The sequence below is a fragment of the Hylobates moloch genome, unplaced genomic scaffold, assembly GCF_009828535.3.
Source record: "Hylobates moloch isolate HMO894 unplaced genomic scaffold, HMol_V3 SCAFFOLD_14, whole genome shotgun sequence".
Taxonomy (NCBI): Eukaryota; Metazoa; Chordata; class Mammalia; order Primates; family Hylobatidae; genus Hylobates; species Hylobates moloch.
The window spans coordinates 92656311-92675599 of record NW_026652289.1 but is presented as its reverse complement, the minus strand read 5'-3'; the positions used below and the strand labels follow the sequence as shown (position 1 = coordinate 92675599).

The 19289-nt window shown below is 42.1% G+C and overlaps 1 protein-coding gene across 1 annotated transcript in view; it reads left to right on the top strand.

The window, feature by feature from the left end:
• The window catches only part of FBN1 (fibrillin 1), a 236803-nt gene extending 225106 nt beyond the window's left edge, over positions 1–11697 (top strand). The window contains exons 62-66 of the mRNA XM_032174648.2: positions 62–190; positions 942–1061; positions 5984–6215; positions 9025–9199; positions 10390–11697. Coding sequence (XP_032030539.1) covers positions 62–190; positions 942–1061; positions 5984–6215; positions 9025–9199; positions 10390–10779 — 1046 coding nt within the window. The 3' untranslated portion in view covers positions 10780–11697. The remainder of the gene's footprint in view (positions 1–61; positions 191–941; positions 1062–5983; positions 6216–9024; positions 9200–10389) is intronic.
• The last annotated feature ends 7592 nt before the right edge of the window (positions 11698–19289 follow it).

Genomic DNA, 19289 nt, shown 5'->3' with positions numbered 1-19289 from the left:
CATGATACAAAGAGAGCTTCGGGGAATTTTAACCCCTCTTTGCCCCCGCTGCTTCTCATAGATAACAATGAATGCACCTCTGACATCAGTCTGTGCGGGTCTAAGGGCATTTGCCAGAATACTCCTGGAAGCTTCACCTGTGAATGCCAGCGGGGATTCTCACTCGATCAGACCGGCTCCAGCTGTGAAGGTGGGTGGAGACCTCAGCTGCGATCCAGCTGGTGAATCCTTGTGGAGGTGGCTTGTGTGGCCATCAGCACCTTCATCATCAGCCTCTATGAGATAGCAGATCTGAGCCCGGGGGGCACCCAGCTAAAATAGTGTACACAGGTCCTGTATCTTAGAGATTTCATGTTTTGTCTCATGCTTGATTATATCTAACACACATGCCTTTCCTAAGTATATCAAGACCTTTTCTGCTCAGTTTTTAATTTAACCTAATAGGGAATAACTCAGTCAAGAAAAATAGACTTGACTTTGATTCATTAATTTTCTGGTCACTGGGTCCAGAGCCATAAAGGGATTTCCCCCATGTGGACTAAACATATGAGGAATAGCTCTTCTGATGACATTTAATTAGAAGTTTAAATGTTATTTTTAGAAGTTGATTGTGGCTTTGACACCTTTTGGTTTCTAATTGTGGCACCAAAAATAAGGAAAAAAAAGAGCAAACACAAATAACTTATAACTTACAGAGCTGTCCTGGAGAGTGCTTTGGGCTTTGCACTAATTTCCTGATCATTTTTATTTGTAGACTTTGCCAGGGCTCTCTGAATGATTTTCTCCTTGGACTTAGCCGTAGTTGCAGAAGAGATATTCTTGAAGTTTTTGGTGGTAGAATAATGTGTAGGATGTGTGGGAGCCAGATTTCTTATTAGAATCCATCTGGCTTCAGAGAGAGATGTTGAGCTGGCATCATGGTGGCTCTGCTTCTTTTTCAGACGTGGACGAGTGTGAGGGTAACCACCGCTGCCAGCACGGCTGCCAGAACATCATTGGGGGCTACAGGTGCAGCTGCCCCCAGGGCTACCTCCAGCACTACCAGTGGAACCAGTGTGTTGGCAAGTAACTTTTCCTCACTCTCAAGATGCATGGCTATCAGCTCCTATGAAGTAAAACACTGCTTTCTTTCTGAAGCTGTAAATGTGTTATTGAAGCAACAAATACTCATTTAAAATTGCCCTAACCTGGTTGAAACCCGAGGGAAGTAACAGTCTTTGCAAAACAGCAAACAAGAAAAAAAATTGTAATTGAGGGTGCTTTGAGAGCATCTGAAATGAAACGCCCCCATAATTTCTTGAAGCGCAGTATCCTCCACCCTCCCGCTGCACTGCTAGCCATCAGCCCGCACTTGAGTTATGTTCACATCGGGGGTCAAAAAATCTTACTTATGACTGAAAAATATCAGCCAGCCAAAGGCTATTTTGAGTGGCTTTTGGCCTGAAGATGCCAAAGTAGTTCTGTTCGGCTCTACGCATTTTGAGACAGAGCGCAAGCAGGAAACACAGCAAGGTTGTGTTTTGTTTTGTTTTTGTTTTTTTTCAAGATTGCTAAATTCTTTTGACAATTAAGGGAGTTCTACTGACTCTCTCATTAAATTGAACTGATGTCATCTTTGATTCTACAATGTCATGGGAAAATAACTCTTAATGCACATCAGAGAATCAAAACATTGTGAGTTTGGAGGGATACCAGAAGCCATTTAGCTCAGGCACTTTGTTTTACAGATAAGGACCTAGAAGTTCAGAAAGGGAAGGTCATATTTCCTTGCCTAGTTCTTTTGTGACATGCTTGGAACTAGAACCCACAACTCTTAACTTTCTGATGTAGAGCTGCCTTTCAAGTGTTACATTCACCTGTTTATGTTCATTCAGCAAGCGTCTGTGGAGTGCCTCTGCAAGCTTGGTGCTTTGGTAACCTGTTCTAGTTGCCACATTATTCTGTACAGAGCCCTCCTTAGCAAAAACTCAAAGAATTACTGCTTCCTGGGTGCAGGCTCTGCATTGCAATGGTTCACTTTCATGCAGATGAAGACATATTTGGTGTGTTTTCATTTATCAAAATCATCTCTGTCATCTAGTTTGATTCTACACAAGACAGTTTTGCAGTGGCATATACGGTTGACTGAAGTGACCCCTGTGCTATAGGAGTTTCGACTGCGCGAGTCTCTGGCTAGCTATCTGGTTTTAATAAAAATGTCTTTGTTCATTAGCAGCTCAGGGAGGTCTTTGATTTTAATCACCAGTTTCTGACATTGCTCACAGAACTTCCAGAGTGAACTTTGTTGATTCAATACCCAGTTTATGAGCCTGTCTGTTCTCATTATTTAGGTCCTTTTAATAACACTGGAGCTAAGTGAAAAAAACATAAGAGAGGAAAGGTATTTCGCTCCTGTACCTTATCCTCCTCCTCCTCCCATCCATCTGAGGATAGTAGAGGCGACCAGGCCATGCACTAGTGTCCTGGAGATTCTGCTGTGGTCTCGTGAAGATCATCTCCTGGCTGGACACTCTAAAAAAATAAGTTGATTTAGAAGTCAGAAGACGTTTCGGGTCCTTAATGCCTCCAAATGCCAAATTGCTGTCATAAATCTTGACAATTAGAGTTATCTAGAATGAGCATTGCCTTGGGCTAAAATAGCTTCCCCAGAACCACAAGAAACAGAGCAGATCTCTTAGACCAGCCCTCCCAGGATCCTCACTCCCAGGTGGCTGGAAATTCACTCTTTGGGGTAAGAGGGCCACTGATTTCATTGCTTTCTAGAAGTAAATTTCAAAAATTCAGCTGGCAGATAGATGGAGTTGACCCATTTTCCCCTAGAAAAAATGAGTAAAAGAAAGCCCATCCTGCATTTGCGAAGTTTCCTATCGGTACTCCCTTAAGGCCACAGCTGACATGAACAGTGCAAGCTGGATGCTGAAACCTTTCATTTTAGAGGACAGAGTGGTGGGTTTCAATCCACTTTTAAGGAGTAGTTTTCAGACTTTAATGCTGTTTTGATAAAATTCGAATTGTCTCTTTTTATAAAACAAACAAAACCCTCACCAATCTAAGTACCAACTGGAAGAATAAAACAAATATTTTGGAGTGTAAAAAAATTCCTTGTGGAGTCATTTGCTCCAGAGTGCAGAGGATGAAAAAGGTCAGGAAAAGTGCAAAACATGTTAACCAAATCGTGGTGTTTGTATATTGATAAAAAGGGCGAGTGCACAAACATGCTGTTTTCAAACTGTAAACACTGAATATTTGCCAATTTCTTATTTTAATCTGTGCTCTACTCCATCCTACCTCTCCAACCTAGATAAGCAAGTTTAATTTAAACTTTATTAAATTCTCAGGGAGGGGAGAAAATGTAAAATAAAATTTAAAAGAATGTGAAAGGAGAGGGGGAGAACTTTTGATAGTTGTAGTAACACAGATAGATGCTCAAAGTTAAAAAGAACCTTAGAGATCTAGCCTTCCCTCTTTCCTAATATATAAATCCTTCTCTAACTTCCTTGCTTATCCCAGTTTGGCTTAAGTACCACCTTGAAGGGCGCCCACTTTCTCCCAAGATAGCCCAATCTATGTATAGACAGCTTTTAATACTTAGAAATGTCTTTTTTTGGTATAAAAAAATCATTTCTCCTCCCTCTAATTTCTCACCATTGGTCCTACTTCTGCTCTTTGGAGGAAAAAACACAGAATAAATCTAAGCTATAGAATGAGAAGTCTTCCCCCTCATATACCCACGCCTTGCAGGTTTTATTAGTCAGGGTCCCAGCAAGAAACAGGTGGCTGAGGCCAACCAAAAGTGGGGGATAGGGGAGCCGAGCTTGCTCATGCTCCATAGATCAGCCACCTGGGGCCAAGAGCAAGTGGAGAGGATGGAGGATGGACGTGGAGGAGCAAGAAGACATCAGCCCAGGGGTGTTCTCTCCACTGAAGTAAATATGCTTGGTTCTTCATTCTTTGTTTGACATGGAGCTTGGTGCCAATGGTTTCTGTTGCTCTCTATTGCACACTTCGTCCTCAATTTAAAATAAGGAGAAAGAACACAGATAATGTGTTGAGCACAGAAAGAGAAAGGGAAGAATGAGAAAGAGAAAATTATTATTTCTATTTTAAGAGCCCTGGAGCCTAAGTGACCTTGAGTGAAGACTTGAAGGTCTTTGGATACAAAAGATTTTCAGACAGGCAAAGTTAAGGTCAAAGACCTGTAGCTGAAGGGAAGGAGGGGAGGAGAGAAGGAAGGAAGGAAGGAAGGAAGGAAGGAAGGAAGGAAGGAAGGAAGGAAGGAAGGAAGGGAGGGAAGGAGGGAGCGGGGGGGGGGGGAGGGGAGGGGAGGGGGGAGGGAAGGAAGGAAGGAAGAAAGAAGGGAAGGAGAGAAGGAAAGAAGGTAGGAGGGAAGGAGACATGGAAGGAGGGAAGGCAGGCAGGCAGGCAAGTAGGAAATGTGAATATATACTAAGTATATACAAGTGAGCATTCTTCCCCACCACTTTTATCCACCTGTTTTCTAATTTAAAAAAAAGAAAAAATAGATTTTTTGAGAAACATTTTTTTCTTTATAAATGAATCTGCCTTAGCAAAGAAGGTAAACTAATTACAGGAGAAAGGAAGCACCAGCTTAAATGTGGAGAATCTCTTGAGAAGTACTGTGGTATAAAGGAAAGCACATGGATGGCCTTTGCAGTCCAACAGACCTGGCTGTGAATTTCTGCCCCGCTGCTGCTGGCTGTGAGATCTTGGAAGAGCGTTCTGAGCCTCACTTTCTTCAGCTGTAAAACAGAGAATATAATACCTCTTTCTCAGGATTGTTAGGAAAGCTAAGGAAATGAGTGGGCAATACCTGTATCCTATCTGTCATAAAATAGGTATCTAATAAACATTCATTCCCTTCCCCTTCCTCTCTTCCATAGGAAGTGGGTATTCACTAAGTAAAGAGAAGGCCAATCTATCTACATTCAAAGGAACGTATGCCTGAAAATGGGCTATGGCAGTTAAGAAATGTCTTACCAGCAAGTTTCCAACCTGCCCTGCGAAGGCAGGTCTACAAAAATATATTAGAGACTTCCAAAAATTATAAATCAGAAATAATGAGAAACTCATGGTTTTCCCCCTTCTAGTTGATTTTTTTAAAGTAAGATTTCTTTTTCCTGCTTCTTAGCATCAGACTTGGCAGGTCCCTGTGTGTAGCCAGCCCTGCAGCTTCTGTCTCTCTTGTGGGTTTTCCCCAATTACTGCTTGTGAAGTCTGCACCAAATCTCTTCCAGCCACTCTTAGTTTTAGACAGGGCTCAGACACTCTGGGCAGGAGGCTGGTTTGAATAAGGAGGGGGCCGATTCGGTGATGGGAGCAGACATACCAGAAGGCATTATTCATCTCCCAGAACAAGTACCCGGGGGCTTTTGCAGATTTTTGAAAAGGAAGTCCAAGTGGGGCAGACACGTGGGGCAGACACTTGGGGCAGGATATCAGCCCTTGCCAGATCGGCACATCCTGAAATAGGCGGACAGGGAAAGCAGCCTGCGGGAAAATGGTTGGTTTCTGCTTTTGAGATATTTGTCTCCTCGCTGGGCACTTGTGAAGCAAGTATTCAGAGAACTGCAAGATTCCCTCCCTCCCACCTTGAACCCTAAATCTTAGCTACGGACCAGCACCATGTTGGTTCATGACCGGATGTTTACATGGAGCAGAAGATACCAGTGTTGACTTCTGATGAGAACTGGAGTCTGCTGGTCCTCAGAATGCCATCCTCTAATGCCCTCTGCCTGGTGCATTTGACTTCATCGTCCATGTTTACTCACAACATAGCAAGAAGCCACATCCATGCCCGCATCTTTCTCTGCTGTTGCTGTCCCCACCCAGCCACCTCTGCCTGTCTTACCTTCCTGAGAGTCTAGCTGAGGGCCAGCTGGCCGGCAGCAAGTGGCCAGATCCAGTGTCCTCAATAGAAATCTCTGGCTGCTGCCACACATGCCGCTTCTTGTTTTGCCTGCAGATGAAAATGAATGCCTCAGCGCTCACATCTGCGGAGGAGCGTCCTGTCACAACACCCTGGGGAGCTACAAGTGCATGTGTCCCGCCGGCTTCCAGTACGAACAGTTCAGTGGAGGATGCCAAGACATCAATGAATGTGGCTCTTCGCAGGCCCCCTGCAGCTATGGCTGTTCCAATACCGAGGGTGGTTACCTGTGTGGCTGTCCACCTGGTTACTTCCGCATAGGCCAAGGGTAAGCAGTGCTCTTCCTGGTCATGTTTGGAGATTCTTTCATTTGTAATATAAGTAAGTCTACTGAACTCAAAATTACCTGTCCTAGCAGAGGAGAACCATGCTTTTTGTAATCCTAAAATTAATTCCAGTTAGCTTGGCAAAAGTTTTAGGTTATTTTATTTGAAAGGAAGCATCTGGATTTCTGGAAACGTCAAACAAAGTGATGAAACTACATTGTAAATATCTCGCTATATGACTTCTCTATCTCATTCTCTTGATCTTCACATCTTGTTGGGAAGTGATTCATCTCTCTGTAAATATACCTCTCTGCCAACCCATGACAGAACTGGACTCACCCTCCACACGACTGATCCACTCTTCTCCTGGGGCAGGGAGGATTCTATCTGGACTTAAAATGCCTTTGTATGTAGCTCCTGTTAGGATAAGTCAAAGACATCCCTTTGGGTTGGAGATTATTTAGAGATTATTATGTATATTTTACATTTCAGACTTGAATTTACATTAAGTATTACCAAAGGTGCATTGAGTATGAGAATTGAAATACTTATTGTATTTTCCTGGTTAAAAAAAAAGAAAACAAACACTTCACCAAATTATAGGTATGTCTGTGTGAGAGTTGGGGCAGGGAAGGCCTATTTTTTTTTTTTTTTTTTAAGACGGTGTCTTGCTGTGTCCCCCAGGCTGGAGTGCAGTGGCACAACCTTGGCTCACTGCAAGCTCTGCCTCCCAGGTTCATGCCATTCTCCTGCCTCAGCCTCCTGAGTAGCTGGGACTACAGGCGCCCGCCACCACGCCCAGCTAATTTTTTGTATTTTTAGTAGAGACAGGGTTTCACCGTATTAGCCAGGATGGTCTCGATCTCTGGACCTCGTGATCCGCCCGCCTCGGCCTCCCAAAGTGCAGGGATTACAGGCGTGAGCCACCACACCTGGCTGGGGAGGCCTATTTTTATTTTACTCAGTGATTTCAAAGTTTAGTGTTAAGTTTTCAAAGCTTGGATCTTTTTTCCTGCTGAATTAATCTGGACTCGGGTGTCCACCTAGTTTTAGCTATCCTGAGAGGAAGTGCACATTTTACCTTTTTAATTAGCAACACATAGACATTAAATATATATATACATTATGTACTCCCCCACATGCATATACACACACACCCCACACACATCCACACTTATGCCAAATTATTAATGTAGCAGTATTTGATTTCTTGACATACAAACATCAAGTGATTCATTTTGGATCTGGGTAGGTAGAAGAATGTTTCATGGGAAGCACACAGAATGCCAACAATCGGACACAAATTCCCAGATGTTTGTGTCTGGCTCTCAGTAGACTCATTCTTTATAGTTTAATGCCAGAACCATTTTTTCCCAGCAAAAATTGTGACACTCTAAACTGGCTTTTGGCCAGTGGGATTTTGTAGTCACACTTCTTATAAGTGGTGCTCCCGGGATATGAAAATACTGGAAAGGAGTTCTGAGAAAGGAACCAAAGCCTGCAAATTTGCAGTTTACCTCCTAAAAATTTAATCATTGTGTGAATGTATACGCATGCGCACACACCCACAGGATGAGCATTTATCACTTCATCCATTGTATTGTTTCTACATATTTCATGTTGCAAGATAAAGAGGAAAGGAAATGTATTGGACTCTGGCAAGATTGGGGGAAACAGTAGGAACCTATAAACTGCTTTGAAATACAACAAATATTCTGTTCATTGGCAACGTATTTTGAATCCTAAGGGTAGGTAGGAAAAATGAGTTCTAAAGAGCAGATCGGCTATTACAGAAAAACAGATAAATAATTTTTGGTCTATATTATGACCCATTGTTATTAATCTACCCATTTAAAACAGTTTTGGCCTCTCCGAGTCACTAGAATGGACTCTGCCCCCAAATAAAGATTCTTTTAAGGACCATTCAAATGTTTCAACACATTTGGAAAGAGGAGCTTGATAAATACGCATTCCAAGTGGCCTCTGAAATAGTAAGCAGAATAACAAAACAAGGTACTTGTGAAACATTCGAGCCTCCCTCCATAACTTGGCTTTGAAAACTGAAAGGCAAAGAAAAACAGCTGAACGAGTTCTCTCTTGGGCATGGGTTTGTTTATCCGTCTTCACATGAGTCAGAGCCAGTGGCCCTAGTGGTTTTGAATGACTTGAAACAGTTTCCCACAGTTGGGCAAGCTCTGATACATGCATTTTATGTACTGCATATTTTCATAGTTTATTATTAAATTAACCTTCATGATCGACCGGAGCTTTCTTCTTATCCTCAGTAGCATAAGCAAAAGTGAAACGTCAAGGAATAGGAGCAATTGCTCCAAAGCTTGAGTGAGGAAAAGTAATGATGGAAGTGGGAGAATGCAAGAAACTCAACAGTGATGTCTCACACCTTGCTCACTCCCACGGAGCCTGTTTCGTAAAAAGAAGCCATTTTTATTTAGCCTCCCAAGTTACGTGGCCTCCCTCATCTACTATTCTCTTGTCTCCACTCTGTGTCTCCTCCCCAGTATAAGTACTGCAAAATGCTTTCCATGTTAGGTTTGGGAATGAAGAAATAAATAAATATCCAAGACAGGGTCTTCATAGGCAGTAGAAGGAAATCAATACATTCAGGGAACTGGGAATTAGAGGCCGTTAACAGAGGATCTCAATGTAGTTCTCAGAACTAGCTTATCCTCCAGTGGACAAGCAAGGGCTGTATCTCCCAACTGCAGGGAGCAGGCTTCACCAGACCTCCTGTACCACCTACCTTGTCTTCCCATTCTAATGAAAAACATCTATGCTCCCCTTCTGCTGCAGGCACTGTGTTTCTGGAATGGGCATGGGCCGAGGAAACCCAGAGCCATCTGTCAGTGGTGAAATGGATGACAATTCACTCTCCCCAGAGGCTTGTTACGAGTGTAAGATCAATGGCTACCCCAAACGGGGCAGGAAACGGAGAAGCACAAACGAAACTGATGCCTCCAATATCGAGGTGGGTCAGAAGTTGGTTTCTCCTGATGTCTCCTATGGTGGAAAGCCCTTCCAGATTCCCGTGGTTTCCTCCAAGGATGCTCCAAAGTGTGAAAAAGCTCCCCAGGGAGAAACTCCAGCCATTCCCTGAGCTCTAGGCTGTATTTTACAAGAGGCTGTGGGGCTTTCTGGAGTTTCTTGCTGCTTTTCGGGAGTGGCCATTTGAAGGTTTTCACATACTTGCTCATTTCCTGTGTCTCGCCAAAAAAAACTCAAATACCCACCCAAAGTCTGCTGAAAGGATAAGATCTGAGATCCAGGACAGCAAGTGGGCAGAATAGCGAAGTGACATAGTGCTCCCTACATAAGGACGCCAAGTTCTGAAAGCTAGAGGCTCCTCTAATGAAAAGAGCCATGCGGAGTGTGAGGGAACTTGGATTGTAGACAAAAATAACGTGGAGCTGAAGCAGCCTGGTTTCCTTTGCCTACGGCTGCTGCAGCCTTTCAGTCAACTCAGAAGTGCACAGATATTCACCCAGACCTCTGGCTCTGGGCCCATAGAATCCAGCACATGTGGTCCCAGAGAGGCAAGCAAGAAGCCAGGTGAAAAGCATTGAATATTAGCAGATCATCACAGCCAGGAAGTAGGCCTGTAGGTGTGTCCTTAGGAGGGGATGGTTTTGCGTCAGTGAATCAAATTGAAATAGCCTGGTTCTTCGTATTGGTGCTGCAACCCATCTGCTGTCGTTTAAGAAATGAGATAAGTCTTTGGAAAGAACATAATCTATTAAAACAGTGGTTCTCAAACTTCAGCGTGCATCTGAATCACCTACTAGGTCTTGTTAAAATTGATTGTTGGGAGACATCCCCAGGGTTTCTGATTCAGTAGTTCTGGGGTGATGCCGAGAATTTGCAGTTCTAACAGATTCCCAGGTGATGCTGATGCAGCTTGTTCAGGAACTACACTTTGAGACCTCCAGATACAAATGATTTCAACCTGCCTTTCTTCCTGACATCAGTTAATATTTTCAAGTATTACAAATATGTGCCAATTTAGTACATTTGTGGTCTAAACAAAATGCTTTCAATATTGTATATGCAGCATAAGGCAGAAAATTGTATTAGTGTGAAATTTGAGTCATTTTTTCTTTAATATGAGAGCTAAGTGGCATATGTACATTGTGTTTAACACATTGTCATGTGTCTTTCCAGGATCAGTCTGAGACAGAAGCCAATGTGAGTCTTGCAAGTTGGGATGTTGAGAAGACAGCCATCTTTGCTTTCAATATTTCCCACGTCAGTAACAAGGTTCGAATCCTAGAACTCCTTCCAGCTCTTACAACTCTGACGAATCACAACAGATACTTGATCGAATCTGGAAATGAAGATGGCTTCTTTAAAATCAACCAAAAGGAAGGGATCAGCTACCTCCACTTCACAAAGAAGAAGCCAGTGGTTGGAACCTATTCATTACAAATCAGTAGTACTCCACTTTATAAAAAGAAAGAACTTAACCAACTAGAAGACAAATATGACAAAGACTACCTCAGTGGTGAACTGGGTGATAATCTGAAGATGAAAATCCAGGTTTTGCTTCATTAATTCACCATCCAGAGACCAAATAATTGAAAGAAAAACAAATATAGATAGGTAGAACTATATTTTCCCCCAATCAGAATCGTCATATCATAGGTACAATCTTTCACCAAGTAAATTTGTATAAATAAGCACTATTCTTTGTATTACCAAAGCAAGGTACAGGTGACTACCCTAGTTCAAAACAACCACTTTCTCAGGCTTCTCGTGTGTGTAGCTAAGCTACCTTGTCATAATGTGTTGATTCTCGAAAACTGGGACGTGTATTTCCACTGGGGGTTGGCCATTTATGCTGACATGCCATCCTTCCAGCAAACGTACAGGAATGTGCTTTCAATTGATGGACTACTCTGTTTTTTGCAAATTTGTAAACTTTGCTTCTCCAAATACAAGTACTAGGTTGGCCATTTATGGTACCTATTTGGTGCTAGTAAATTTTCAAACTAGATTTATAAATGCACTGTAATATTTACACAACTTAGAAACCAAATTACAAGTATTCAGTTCCAATACTTCATTAATTTCAATCAACCAAAGTTAGTTCAGTAGCTTATCTCAGTTATGAGTATAATACATTACATGTAAATTAAGTGTGTGTATACTGTAATCGTGCTATTTTTTATCATCGAAACATTTATAAACTAGAATAATAATGCCCTTAATGTGAGGGTTTGTAATGGTGCTTATTAAGACCAAAGACTTGTTAAATGTATACACCAAGTGGTAATGAAATTTCTGTGACTGGCCCACACGTGCATAGAGGTCTGGGAGGACCAGGAAACAGCCTCAGTGGCCAGAGGATCACCAGTGCATCCTTCATCACAGCATGTGCAATATGCCAAGATTACCCTCGGTCATTCCTGTCAACAAGGGGTCAATGTCATAAATGTCACAATAAAACAATCTCTTCTTTTTTTTAGTTTACCCCTTGACTTTGTGTTCTTGCATGGATTTGGGGTTGGAGGGGCCATTCCGGAGGCTAAATAAAGTCTCCTGGATTTAAATTATCCTGGGTCTCTTAGTTGTGGCTTATGAAAGTACCAAATGTATAACCACTGGAAGAAAATTTAACATATGAGTCGATCCCTTGTTTTATCCATTGAAAATAGCAGAGTCTGGTGTCATTAACCTGACTTGCTTGTGAGAAATTTAGATTGTAGAGTCACTTCTGAAACATGACCTAATTCATCTTGTGACTTTTAAATAGTCTTAAATACCAAGTTCAGTCATTGTCTCAGAGCACATGAATTTCATTATAATAGATTTATCATGCCCCCCTCTCAAATATACACAGTTTTGGCAAGCGTTAGGTGTTCTGTTTCAGTTTTTTTTCCCCTAAACATCTTTTGTTAGTCAATGCTCATCTAATTACAAAGGGATAATCCCAGACGGTATCCAATTGCTGTAACTTTTGGTTTCTTAATGTCATAATTTTTAAAGTCTGTTTTATTTTAAGTGCGATATTGAGTATTTAGCTGTTAGGCTCAATCCGTCGATATGAAATAATTTTTTAAATCCCTAAGGGCAGGAAAGCATTTCGTGGTAGTGAAAATAAGAGGAAATAAGATTGCTGCATGAAGGTGGGGGGGCAGAGAGACTAGGTAGGACACAGGAAAGTGCTCTCAAAATCTTTGAAGAGCTCAGCTGAAAAAAATGGAGTAGATTTGGCTCATACTATTGCAGAAGGCAAAACCAGGGTCAGCTGATGTCAGCCCCAGTTTAATACACACGGTCCCAATTATAGAGCTACTCACCGAAAGAATGTGGTGAGCTCCCTGTCACAAGATAGAAGAGTTTCAGTCTAGGCTTAATGGCAACCATTGGACAAAGATGCTTTCTTCCACGTAACAGGCCATGAACATCTTAAAGTTATTTTTGTATCTCTAATTTTGTCTATAATAGGTGCTCAGCAGAATGAGCTGAATGGCTATTGCAGAGGGGGTTTGTACCTTGGGTAAGAGATTAAAATATAACTCAAAATTTCCTTCTGACGCTGCACCTACGGAACCATGTGATAGAGGTTTATTAAAATTGTTAGCAAAGAATATATAGCATATGGTAAACAACAGTTTGCATATGGAAAATGTCTTTGATAATTTAACCAGAACTGCATTATATTCAATAATGGATTTTCTTTATAACAAACAACAGGAGAAAATAGAGTTGGCACACAGTGGATCACTTTGATATTTTTAATAGTCCAAGTCTGGATTTTATTTATTCCAGAGCCAACAATTTTGAACAGCATATTTTCCATGTTTCTGACTGTAACAAAACATTTTCCTCATTGTTCCATTGTAAATATTCCTCTTGTTGGAACTCTTTTTAATCCTGAGATTTAAACCTGTACCTTTCAATTGTCTGCGACCTTTCAATTTCACTTTCAATAGCTGAAGAACTTGGCTTTGTAAATCTCTCAGAAGCTTGAAAGTATCTTGTCTCTACCCCCTTAGCCCATTTCATTTGCCAATAATTATTTTGTAAGTAGGGTTGAAATGAACTCAGCTGGCCTTGTGAAATGTTTAAACTTGCACAAACAACTACATTTTTGTTCAACAAATAGCAGTTTACTCAGCCAAAATCACTTTGGACATTGCCATTACAAATACTGTTAAACTTCAGAAATCATGTCTGTAAATTAGATGAGCCAAAATAAAGGACAATTGGGTTGATGCTGCGTTAGTATCCTTAAAAATTATATACCCATAAACTGTTAGGGATTTTAAAATGACCATCAGCTTGGTCCACAGGATATACTTTATTCTGGTTTTAACTGTAGTTCTTAGAGAACTGTATTGGAAATGTAATTATTAGGAATGTAATTATTAAATGATTTAAGGACGTTGTTTTTAAAGTTAAAAGATCATTACTGGCAGAAATACTAGTTTCACATTTATAGCTGAAGACAGATATTTACCCCTTGCCAATTTAAAATAACACTTTGTAAAAAAAAGAGAGAAGAAAAAAAAAAACAATTTACTTCATTATGCTTTTTTTGAAACCCAATATGAGCCTGACGTGACGTATGAGTTAGGAAAGGATGGTCTATATTATTCTGAATGTTAGGATTGGAGAGATAGAAGAAGGCTGTGCATTTGACTTCGCAAATTTCCATGTGTATTCATGACTGGGTTTATTCACAGGATTGGATCTCAGTTAAAGACATCCTCACAAATATCTGCATAAACATGAGGGTCTTGTACATTTGACATCTGACATGCATTTGGCAAGACCTGACAAAAATCACAAAATCTGTTGTTTCAACTAACTGCTAATAAATCTAAAATGGTTTCTTTTTTTCAAACAAAGTCATAAACCTCGTTTTAGGACATAGGCTGCTTTGAATCCTTGATTCATATCTGAATTATGGCTGGGCACTGTGGCTGATGCCTGTAATCCCAGCACTATGGGAGGCCAAGGTGGGCAGATCACTTGATGTCAGGAGTTCAAGACCAGCCTAGCCAACATGGTGAAACCCCGTCTCTACTGAAAATACAAAAATTAATCAGGCATGATGATGCGCACCTGTAGTCCCAGCTACTTAAGGGGCTGACGCAGGAGAATTGCTTGAACCCAGGAGGCGGAGATTGCGGTGAGCTGAGATTACACCACTGCACTCCAGCCTGCGTGGAAGAGTAAGACGCCATCTCAAAAGAAAAAAAAATCTGAATTATAACCTCTACAAATGGATGTCCGTTTCATTTTTTACTGTTGGATGGTAGAAGGACTGAACCAAGTTATAGCAGGTAAGTGGATGCGATTTCTGGCTAGCTCCACCCTCTGCTGTCTCTTCATTGTGATTTTTTATCTTTGTGACCATCCCCATTTCATAAATGAAGGCAAAATTATCCTCTGTATGCTCCCCTGTGCCCCCCCGTGGGTTGGTTATGGTGTCAGCTAGAAGGCATCAAGCCTTCCGAGTACTTCTGGAATCCATAGCTTGGGTTCAAATCTAAGCAACACAGACGTGGAGATTTTAAGCAAAAAGCAGCTGCTCCAATGCGCATTTCCTAACTTTCGTATCCCACCTGATGTATTCTTTGCAGCTGTGCTGGGAGTTGCAGAAATAAGAAGAGATCTGTTTCCTTTTTACCCTGAAATACTCTCTTGGGGAGAATTACATCAAACCTACATGATCAACCTTTTTCTTCTCCTGGAAATGGAGACACTTGAAAACATCCTGATGATAATCACACATCCCATCAGTCCCACTAGACAGTGACAGAAAGAGGTCACAGGCCTTTGTAGTTGTGTCTACATGGTGAACTCTGCTCTGCGTGGCCCCACCAGCTCTGCTATGGAGAAGGCCAGACCTGTCAGAAAAGATTAATGAGACCTGAGTATATCAGAATTTCCAAGGTTCAACAGATTAGATTGGGTTTGTGTCTGTGTATTTTTGTAACTACATGAAATCAGCACAATGTGCTGTTTAGCCTTTGCGTCTTCAGCTGTATGGAGATTATCCCTCTTTGGTAAGTCCCATGATCACGCGGGGTAGCAAGCTCCTCCCTGAGGCCTGCTGCTTCCTGCGCCTTTGTGGCTTGGCTTCCGTGGGCTCTCTGGTGGGTCATTCACAGGAGGTGTGGTGCCTCCAGCTGGGGAGTCAGTGTGCTGTGGAACCAGCTCCCCAGGAGAAAATGGCTCCTGATCTCACGCCCACATGTTCACCCCCACAGGCCTCACCCCTGCCGGGAGAGGACACGGAAGCCAGGTGCACCATCCTTAAAGGCTGATGCTTTCAGCCTTGATTTTTTTTTTTTTTTTTTTCCTAGCGTCAGTGATTCTTCATTTACAGAGCTTTGACCTTTCCGTGGGCTGCAAAGAAAGTTCACCGAGAGCTCATTTTGCTCCTGAGGAGTGCCTGCCTGAGAGTCCTGATACTGCAGGACATCTGGGGTCAGAAAGCTGTGTTCAAGTCTTAGTTCCATCCCTTTCTAGTTATTCCACCCGGGACAACTCCTTGATGTCTCTAAGCCTTGTTATTGTGGATAATAGTAACACCTTCCCTATGTCCTTGCAGGACCATTATTACCCACTATGTATAAGAGTCTAATACTTCTGTAGAACTTCACAGTTTTAACAAGCCCTTGTGAACTGTGACCTCTGATCCTCAGTCCTCACCTCAATCCTAGATTTTTATCATCCTCATCATGCACAAGTTGGGGTCTCTTGCCAAAGGTCTCTCACTCTAAAGAGTTGGAACTGAGACTAAAAACTCCAGATCTTCTGCCAACACAGTGCATACCCAGTTCACTGTGCGTGCCAGAAGAAGAATGAATAAAATGTAACACAAGAAAGTAAAATAGGAATCTGTAAGCTACAAATTACATTTGTGATTCAAGATCTAGGCTTCTCTCTGCTCTTCTAGAAACCAAGAGAAGGCCGAGGAAAGAGTGGGCCGTACCGTTGTCAGTCCTCTTGCTTCTCTGCTTGCTCCCCTCCCTCGCCCCTCAGTAAATCTCATCATGGCCCCTGTAACCCGCTGCTGCCATAAGAGGCCTCTGATGACAAGGACTGGGCCTGCTTTGTCCTCGTAGCTTTATCACCCAGCTCAGTGCCTGGCACATAGTAGGCACTTAATATGTGTTGAAAGGATCAATGACTGAGATTAGGAGAATGAAAATAGGAAAAATCTCTGCAGAAGAGCAACCTATTTCTTCTGTCTCTTCCTCTTCATCTCCCTCCCTTCCTTTGCTTTTCTGAAAAAATATTTTCTGAGCACTTGCCTCGAGCCATCCGCATGAAGCAGTAGAGACAAAGATGAATGAAGCCAAGTTCCTAACGCAGAGGTACTTTCAAATAAAGGGTAGCAGAGCCGCTCTCTCCCAGCTATAGTCTTAGAGGGGATGTGAGCCTTTGAGGCTCTTGAAGGACGTAGCAGGGTGTATGATCTTCAGTGCCTTGGTCCTAGAAGCCAGGAGGCAAGCTATGCTTCTATAGTATGTTCCTTCTGACATCTGTAAAGCCCCATGTCTAGATCCTTATGAATCACTGAAATTAAAACACCCTTCTAACCTATCTCCCCCATATAATGCTGTGGTAGTTTTCACATAAAATGGTGATTTTCAGTGGTGAGTTCATTTTTAAAGTTAAATTTCTATATTTAAATGAAACTTACTCTGAAATCCAATACACAAAATATAAGCAGGGCTTCGTGGGTTAAAGCAAAGCTAGGCAACCTGGAGACACTCACTGCCTCCAAGACAATTCTTATTAAAAATTATAACAAAGACTGAGTGTGTGGGCTCATGCCTATAATTTCAGCACTTTGGGAGGCTGAGGCAGGTAGATTGCTTGAGCCCAGCCTGGGCAACATAGGGAGACCCTGTCTCTACAAAAAATACCAAAATTAGCCAGGTATGGTGGCACATGCCTGTAGTCCCAGCTATTGGGGAGGCCAAGGCAGGAGGATTACTTGAGCCTGGAAGGCCAAGGCTGCAGTGAGTCAGGATCACACCACTGCACTCCAGCCTGGGCAGAAATATTTCATACTGTAAAGGACTCTCTTTTTTTTTTTTTTTTTTTTGAGACAGAGTCTCGCTCTTTCGCCCAGGCCGGAGTGCAGTGGCACCATCTTGGCTCACTGCAAGCTCCGCCTCCCAGGCTCATGCCATTCTCTTGCCTCAGCCTCCTGAGTAGCTGGGACTACAGGTGCCCACCACTGCACCCGGCTAATTTTTTGTATTTTTAGTAGAGGTGGGGTTTCACCGTGTTAGCCAGGATGGTCTCGATCTCCTGACCTCGTGATCCACCCGCCTCGGCCTCCCAAAGTGCTGGGATTACAGGCGTGAGCCACCGCGCCTAGCCATAAAGGACCCTTTTATTTCAAATATGTGTGTGTGTGTGTATGTATATATATACATATATATGTAAAAACAATATACATATAAAACATATATGTATGATTGACTCTACGAATAGAAGAGAAAAATAATACATAAAGTTAACTTTTTTCTTTTTTTGAGATGGAATTTTGCTCTTGTTGCCCAGGCTGGATTGAAATGGCACAATCTCAGCTCACTGCAACCTCTGCCTCCGTGGTTCAAGCAATTCTCCTGCCTCAGCCTCCCGAGTAGCTGGGATTACAGGTGCTCGCCACCACGCCCAGCTAATTTTGTATTTTTAGTAGAGACAGGGTTTCTCCATGTTGGTCAGGCTGGTCTCGAACTCCTGAACTCAGGTGATCCGCCCATCTTGGCCTCCCAAAGTGCTGTGATTACAGGCTTGAGCCACTGTGCCAGGCCATATAAAGTTACTTTTAAATATTGATACTTAAACTCTAAGCCTTTGGTTCTTAAATTAGGAAGTTATAAACATGTTTCTGATATTTATATGTGGCAGGAATGGACTACAAGCTCACCAACCCTGTATTTTTTCTCCTGGGCCCACAGAAAGATGGCATATCCTAACTTCTTCTGCAGTTAGGTTGGAGCTGGGTGATGTGATTCTAACCAGCGGGATGTCAGGAGAAGTGATGTATACCATTTTCAGGTCTAGCTGAGAAAACACTTATGCAATCAACCACACTCACAAGAAATAAACTTTCTTGTAGTAAACCATTGATATCTGGGAACTTCTTGTTGTACCAGCTATATTAATTGCCCTCATACAAATAAATAATAAATAAATAAATATTCTCCACTTTTTCACTATAAGGAATCCACAGCAATGGTTCTCAAACTTGGTTGCATGTTAGAACTGCTTAGGATGCTTTAAAAAAAAAAAAAATCCCAGTGTCCTGACTGCACCCCAGACCAATTAATTCAGAATCTGGATTTGAGGTTCAGCCATTATCAGTTTTAAAAGCTCTCCAGTTGACTGCAATTTGCAGCCATGGTTGAGAACCACTGCTCTAAATCTTTAGATAACACAGATGAGGTTGTTTTCTTGGGGAAATCCACCATTTAATTCTGATATATGCCCTTCCACTATTGTTACCGCTAGTCTGCAGGAGACTGTGTTATCACCTAACAATATTAACCATGCCATTTCCTGACTGTGTGAGCTGTGTTTTTACTGGAGTTTTGCGGCGTGTCATCAGTAGACAAGAATTAAGCAGCAGTGAGGTGTGGATGCTGCCAAGTGGTTTCCTGCGTTAACCAGCTACCTGACTCCTCTCACGCTAGCCTTGGGGCAAGATTACAATTCTTGCCTCCACACTGGGTAGTTCCCAGGGAGTCAGCGTGTCCAATGTGAAGTCTGTCCACAGCAAAATACTGGAGAAACTCCCTAAAATATACAAATCAGAAACAGGGCCCAGTTACCTGAAGCTGTCTCATACCGCTTTTTACAAAACTGGGAAATAGAAATTAATTCTTTTGAAAAAAATAGTTCTCTGGAGTGAAAATAGAAGCTTTTTCTTTTCAAGAAGCTATCAGTTTCTGCTAAAAGTGTGCAGTGATGGGATACAGGCTGAGCTACCAACCAGCATGCTCACCAACCTCCAGGCTCAAGTGAACTGATCTTGAAATGCTAAAGTTAAAGCATGGCAGGGGTGATGCATTCTGTTACCTCAA